This window comes from Thermobia domestica, chromosome 2 (assembly GCF_964235325.1).
Source record: "Thermobia domestica chromosome 2, izTheDome1.hap1.1, whole genome shotgun sequence".
Lineage (NCBI taxonomy): Eukaryota > Metazoa > Arthropoda > Insecta > Zygentoma > Lepismatidae > Thermobia > Thermobia domestica.
This window is the reverse complement of record NC_137455.1, coordinates 280345943-280353681: the sequence shown is the minus strand read 5'-3', so window position 1 is coordinate 280353681 and position 7739 is coordinate 280345943. Positions and strand designations below refer to the sequence as shown.

The 7739-nt window shown below is 37.7% G+C and overlaps 1 protein-coding gene across 1 annotated transcript in view; it reads left to right on the top strand.

Annotated features, from left to right (window-relative positions):
• The first annotated feature begins 642 nt into the window (after positions 1-642).
• LOC145678519 (sclerostin domain-containing protein 1-like) overlaps positions 643-7739 on the top strand; it is a 154411-nt gene continuing 147314 nt past the window's right edge. The window contains exon 1 of the mRNA XM_081748765.1: positions 643-921. Coding sequence (XP_081604891.1) covers positions 720-921 — 202 coding nt within the window. The 5' untranslated portion in view covers positions 643-719. The remainder of the gene's footprint in view (positions 922-7739) is intronic.

The following is a 7739-nucleotide window of genomic DNA, read 5'->3' as shown; positions in this document are numbered from 1 at the left end:
CAAATTGTCGGTCTCGTAATTCGAGCCCAGGACCTCTGATTACAATGCATCACGGGGTTTAACAACCATCGACGTTAGCTTTAGATTTGTTAACGTAATTATTTTTAACTAATTGAAAGTTACCACAATGGATTTTATTTCTTCTGTACATTAAAAAAAAAAAAATCATAATACAAAGAATTGGAAAACAAATTTCCAGGATGTAAATGATTATAGCTAAAGGGAATTGCTATCAACGTTTCATCACAAATAATGGTCAAGTGTGTGTGTGTAAGAAGGAAAAAAATAAAAGGAAAAAAGGGAAGGAAATAAAACGGGAATAAACCACTTAGCACAACTAACGAACAATTCACACCTTGAGTTGTCGTTTAATTATCACGCCCCTATATTGTAACAAATAAATTTTATAATGCCAGCATAGTTTATTGAGGCGAGTCAATTAGACAGCCAGACAAGTACAATGTTAACCACGGTATTGCATAGTTCACCAATTATCACTCGTGTATCTTCACACATCGGTAGATCATAAAAAAAAAAAAAAATGTTTTCCTCTTATTGTTTTCCACCTCCCGACAGGTGGCAACACTTGCTGTTGCATTGGGTCCCGCGCCGTGCCGAGGTGAGATAGCATGGAAGCAATACTCAGGAGCTGCAGTAGCTGTGCTCCTAATCTCGCAGGAAGAACACGCGCTCTTCGTTTGAACGCTTTGGAAGCCACAATGCCTTCGCGTGAGTGGTTTCGCCTTGCACTTCTCGCGTTGCTGTCATACTCGGTGAATTCCGATGAATCCAAAGCGGTTTCGTCATTCGGTTCCCGTCAGGGACCCAAGTTGATCACTAATGATACTATACTAGGAAATGATCCACAGGACATGGATGAGGATGACATACCTGACCGGAACCCGTCTGTTGACAAAAACAGTAAGTGGACACAATTGTTTGTTAATGCGCAATTTTTAACTTGGTTAGTTTTCAGAATTCTGAAACGTTAAATTAAACCTTATTATTGATAAGTTACCAAATTTATTATACTTTTAGATGGCTATTTACGTTGTCACTTCGAATCTCAACGGGAAAGTTCTGGCCTCGAACGAGAAATTTAATATGCTATGAAAATTGTGACATGATAATCAGTCACACATGTGTGCTTAACACTTGTGACATGATAATCAGTCCAACGTCAATTCGTCAAAAAATATACACAAAAATATATTAAGCCAAAACAGGATAGAGTGCCATTTTTAATTTTAAAATAAATATTCACTATGTCCCCCGTGTCTATGTCAGGCTCGTAGCTAGGGGTAAGTCCACCTTCAGTTTCTTCTCTCTGGAACCTTCAGTTGTTTGACTGAATATATTCAAAACATAAGCGGTCAAGACTCTAAGGAGAACTCAAACTAGCTTCCTTTCCAGAAGAAATTTGCCCCTATTTTTGGGTTCCTGCTATGGACCTGCTTTTGTATTCGTAATTCTGGGTTTCATTCCCATAGGAATGTAGAATTTTCCGTTCTCTCAATATTGTGAGAGAAAATAGACTCTTGCTTCAATTAAGAAGTGTCAAATCAATGAAGTTAGAAGTAGAAACAATGGAAACTGATGCTCTGACTGCACATTCTAATCCAATGTTCTATTCCACCTAAACCTTGGTTATGGTAGGTTATCTCGTACTATGAGTTTCTTTGTTATGTTGTTATTGCATTTTTTTAAAAAAATGACTGTTTACTGTAGGAGGGAATGAATTGACAGCTAAAAAAGTATGATTCATTTGGCATTTCATTAAAGCTTGCATTATTATTAAATATACAATATTTAAAGCATGCATTTTAGTGATATCGTTTTCGTAACTTGAAAATATATAACTGTATTTAAATATTGATCTTATATTCAACAAAATTTAGTATGCAATAACAAATCCGCGCAGTAATGTTGAATATTTTTTTCGCTTCATTTTAAATAATATTGAAACAGACAATTCTAATTAATACGTAAATTATGTGGCTGCATGTATAAAAGATATACAAATTTTATAATGTATTTTTGATTCACAAATGTTTCCCAATCATTCGTGAGAAAATTGGGAAGTTACTCTAATGGCAGTGGCGGCGAAACTGGTTTCAACCTTCTTCACCCTCTCAGAACGAAACTGACGCGAATCGAATTTCAAACCTTCAGGAGGCCCCCGCGCACCTCGGAATCTACGGTGCTCTTAGCGCTACCACTGGGTTATAGATTACAATCAAGAAAATTACCAATATAGGGGATGTGATGACCACATATCCTTCAAATTACCTACTTAAAATCAGCAGTTGTCTGCTTGAACCCTCTCGCGATTCCGTGCCAGGGAAAGATTAATTTAGTAAATTAGTACATGCTTTATCAAAAATATAAATCAAATAAAGAAATATAAAAATAAACGATCTAAGAATGCCGAGAAACAAATAGTAGTTTTTCTGTTAATTATATAAAACTGTTACTGAGTGAGTTCGAGGAACTCACTCCTTTTTTGAGATGACTTGTAACCTAAAATAACTTGGAATGCTTAGGGTTAATGCTTTCATTGGGGATAGACCTACAGGATCACGCTCATAAAATAAATATAACCTTTGCTAACCACAAGCTACAATTTACAACAAACATGCTGCTATTGTATGGTTTGTTGATATTAACTTAAATGCCCGTTTTACGCATGGAGAGATTAGATTTGAAAAATGAAATGAAATTAAAAAGAAAATCTTTAAGTTTTACGTCCCATGGTTATGCCGATTAGGCTAAAGGAGACGGCGATGATGAGAAATGAATTAAATGGTGGAATGAAGAAAGTGGAAGGGAACGGGAATATCCCGAGAAAACCCACGAGCACGGTGTTTGTCCTCCACAAAGTTCACATGGCGCGAGCTGGGATCGAACCAGGGGCCCCAAGCACCGGAGGTGAACGTTCTACCACTGAGCCATCACGACCCCTAAAAATGAAATTAAATGTTTCAGTTTTATGTCCCATGGTTATGCCGGCTAGGGTAAAGGAGACGGTGATAATGAGAAATGAATGGAATAGTAGAATTAAGAAAGTGGGAGGAAACCCACGCACACGGTGTGTTTGTTCACCACAAAGTTCAGTTGGCGCGAGCTGTGATGGAACCAGGGACCCCATGCACCAGAGTTGAACGCTCTACCACTAAGCCATCGCGGCCCCGAGACTAGATTTATTGAAAGTTTGAGTCCCTTCCTCTGTTTGGATACGTATGGGATTGTGGATGCATTTGGACTTAAGCGGGATCGAGAGTGTAACTGTTCATCTCAGTGACCCCGAAAACTATGGGTTGGACCTTGATATCGGACGTTTTCGATTATTTTAACATGTCTCTTCCCTTTTGCCTAAAATGTGTTAAAAACCTTAAGTTTGGTCACGCCAGTGTTCGTATAATATATATATATATATATATATATATATATATATATATATATATATATATATATATATATATATATATATATATATATATATATATATATATATATATAAGCAAAATCGGTGTTGCAGGCGTATACGAGGAATTATCCGTCAAACATACATTTACATGTCACCCCTCACCACTTTTCCTCCTTACTAAAAATGTGACAAAACCTAGGCTAGAGTGCGTCAGAGAGCAAACAGGATTATATTAATGTTTATTTATGTTAGATGAACATAAAGGATGATTAATCATTATTTCCGCGAAGCCTTGATAAGTGATACCGTAGTGGACCGCCAACGTAATCCCACCGATAGAGCTATCTCACTTAGCAAATTTGAAAATCCGATGTCTCACTTATGTATGTAATGTTGAAGGAGAAGAAATTCAGTAATAGAGGTTTCTTAGTTATTTAGATCCTACTTATTCAGCTTTGACTGTATTATAAGTTAGTTGTTCATTGAAGTTAGAATAATTGTCTTTTGATAATTTCGGGCTTAAGGATTAGGAAATAGATTTCTGGGCTTTTGTCATCTATGGTTATGTTAGTCCGTTACACAATGAAGGATGACGTCCTTCGGCGATCACAATGCCCGGGGAATTGGAGGGGAACAAAGGAATGGGGAAGGGAGGAAGGAAGTAGCCTGAGACAATTGTGTTAGGTACGATCCCGGCAGTTGCCTGGTGAAATGAGGAAAACCTAAGAAAAACACATTCAGGATGTCTGGCCTGCAAAAGCTGTTACAACCTTCCGACCGAGTGTCCCCACCAGGAATCGAACCCGGGATCGAGTTAGCGACTACTCTACGGGGGTCTACTTCTGGCTTTTACGTTGCAATTAGGACAGCTCCTCACCGAAATTGTAAAAATTTGTATGTAATTAATACAACGCTATTTGTTGAATAAAATTTTTCCTTAACCTGTTGCGATTAAACGGAGAAGTAAGTAATGTAGAGATACTGAAAACGGGAACAGTGGCTGCTCTCGAGTAGAGCTCCCATATTTCTAGACTACAAAACCAGAGATACACATTTACAATATATTTACAATATGGACATTTACAGTGTGTATTCATAGTTACGCACTTGCTTCTTTCTTTCTTATTACTTATTTTACTTATGACAACAGTCATTTTGAGGTAATTGTTATTGTCATTCGCTTTGTGAATTTTATTTATTTATTTATTTTTGTTACATAGTTATTTTTCTTGACGAAAAGAGGTAATAAAATAGAAATGAAATGAAATCTTTGAGTTTTATATCCGACGGTTATACTGGTTAGGCTAAAGGAGACGGTGATGATGAGTAATGAATGAATGAAATGGTGAAATGAAGAAAGTGGGAGGAAACGGGAGAACCCCAAGGAAACCCACGCACACGGTGTTTGTCCACCACAAAGTTCACTTGGCGGAGGCTGGGATCGAACCCGGGATCACAAGCACCAGAGGTGATCGCTCTACCACTGAGTCACTGCGGCCCCAGTAATAAAATAGGTGAAGCTGTTCTGGGAACGTCTAAAGAAAAGGAATGTATACGCATTACAGAGATATTTAGACGTACAATATTGTTCAATAATAGAAAGAATATTCCTATCAGTTGAGTATTAATCTCTAATAAAAGCGGTACAAAAAAACATATATCGCAGGAATGATGTTAGGCTAATTTATGTTTTCAGGGCCGTATCTTGTGGGGGGTAGGGGCAGCTGTCTCCCCTCCAGAAAAGGTCCCAGCCGTTAGAGAAGGGCCCACTTTAAGACATTTTTTTTTTTACTCCATATACGATACGAACATGAAATTATAAATGAAGCATCAAACAGGTTCACTACATTACATACCGTAAACAAAACAGCACACAAAAAGTAAATAAAACAAAAATGGGTCATGGGGCCATTTCAGTAAAAAAATGTCTACTATTAGGGGTCCTAGAAATAATATTTATTCATATGGTTTTGAGATTTGTCAATATTGTCCCCTTAATTAATTTGACATGTATGGAACGGGCCCAGGAGCGTAATTAACGGCTTCGCGGACCTTGCCGTGCGGGAAGGCCCATAGGCTCCGGGGAAGGGGTTCATAAAGAGTAAGAGAAAGGTGGAAAGAGGGATCCCAAACATTAGAAACCTTTTTCTAGTGGGCCCAAATACACGTATTAATGCTTTCCCACCCCAGAAACGTCCTTGTATGTTTTGGAGGGAAACTGGGACATTTGGAGTTCTGAACAATTTCTTCGAAACAAGAGGAGAGTTGATATAAATATGGGATTGTTTCGGATAAACTGATACGTTTAAGACCCTACTCTTGAGGAAAATCATGTGGATCGTTCTATTCAAATGTATTTATAGGCTATATAAATAACACTCTTTCTAGGCCTAGAGTCTATTGTGTTGAATAAAGAAGTAACTGAATCTAGTTTTTCGATTTCGTTTTACGTTTTTAAGCAATTAAAATGTGAAAGAATTTTTACAAGGATTCGGTTTGTGCACATAAAAAATGGGACGCAGTAGTTAATTGACCGAGCGCTCACTTCTGGTCGGGAGGTTCTGGCTCATCTGGACCAAGTGAGTTTTTCTTTGTGTTCGTGGGTATTCTCGGTAGTGTCTTCTTTTCTCCGATACTTTTAATTTCACCAATTCTTTCCTAATCATTCAATTACCTTTATCATCTGCCTTTTCAAGTACGTAACTGTTCGACATTACTAAAACTAAAACTAAAACTAAAACTTTCATTCCATATTTTAAGATAACATCTCAGTATTCGTATGGCCAGATTTAACAAAAACATTGGAGAAATCTCAGTCAGGGTATCTGGCCAAGAAATTGAAGCCTGGCATGTTACGATTGCGAATCTAGAATGCCAGCCAATCATCTATGTCTTTTTATTAATTATAGTATATGATTATAAATTACTATTACTTTTCAACCGTACTTTATAGTGATTCTGCAAGGTTTCTTTTTCAGTGGGACGAGAGTCAACGCGAAGGATAGCTTAAGAACACTGATCGAAAGTAAAATCTTTTTAGCGCTAAATTTGAATGTTATCTTCAGTCACCTAAGGCACTTTGACCTAATGGTGTGCCTTGGCACAGTGTTGCGCAGTCCCATAGGGTGTGCCGCGAAACTTTATAATTTAAAAATGATAAAGCATTTAATAATTAATTAAAAAGAATTGTGACACATTGTGTCAGTCAACGTCTTCAGGGGCAGCAACAATGCCTACTACTACATGGTCACTACTTCATAGAAACTTATAGTCTTGGGACTGCGGTGGCTTGTACTCACTTCTAGTGCACGAGTTCCAGATTCGATCCCAGCCGCCGCCAAGTGGGCTTTATAATGAATACACCATGTGCTTGGTTTTCTTGGGATTCTCCTGTTTCCTCCTGCTTTCTTCATTCCAGCATTATTGTCCATCTCATCATCACCGTATACCTTAACTTTGGTGCATAATTGTAGGACGTTAAATTAAAAAAAAAAAAAACTGTCTTTTACAAGCTTTTCCCTCATATCTATTCCGTCTATCAATACAAAACTTGGTACACACATTTCTTATCCCCTATAGTATTTTTCGATATTTATTTGGATTGTGTGCTTTTACCCGGGGTCACTCCAGAGGGGTCCAAAGTTGATGGGAGGGATTTCTGGAGGGAAATTTCCCAACATTCTCCCAATTTTCCCTGTTTAAGTACGTTATGGGTCCCAATATGTACCTCTTCTGGAAAGCTTGTTTCATGCTGAAGAGAATGAACTATAAACCATGGCTTTTCAATGAAACAGTGTTGATACAATAGCTATTTCACTGCGAAACTAGTATTTTCTTTACACTAACAGAGTTAATGGGCCCCAGGGACTTACTCCCTTGTCCATGACACCTAATTTTTTGTGCATGAACATATCTTTGTTATGTTTATCGAATGGACTAGGTTTGATTCGGATGACCGGATGACACGTTCATGTCCGTTCCTTGTGAATACTTATGTGCTTCACCCTGTAAACATGGATGTATGTCATGGACATGTTGCAGAGCACCTGAGAAGTTAGCGTTCTAAAGACTTCCTCCACGCTCTCTTGACGTTTTTCTGTCTCATTTTTCGCTTTCGTCCTTTTATATCCAATCATTTGTATTTTATAAGCATTGGATGTTTCATTTAATTGAGCTAAATTATAGTCACGTCGGAAACGGTGCCACACACAAAAGAGTCCGGAGCAAAATGTGTTTTATTTTCTTGCCGACGACACTGACAGATCAAGATATTGAAAACATGTGGATAGTTCGAGGGTGATTACTTTTAGAT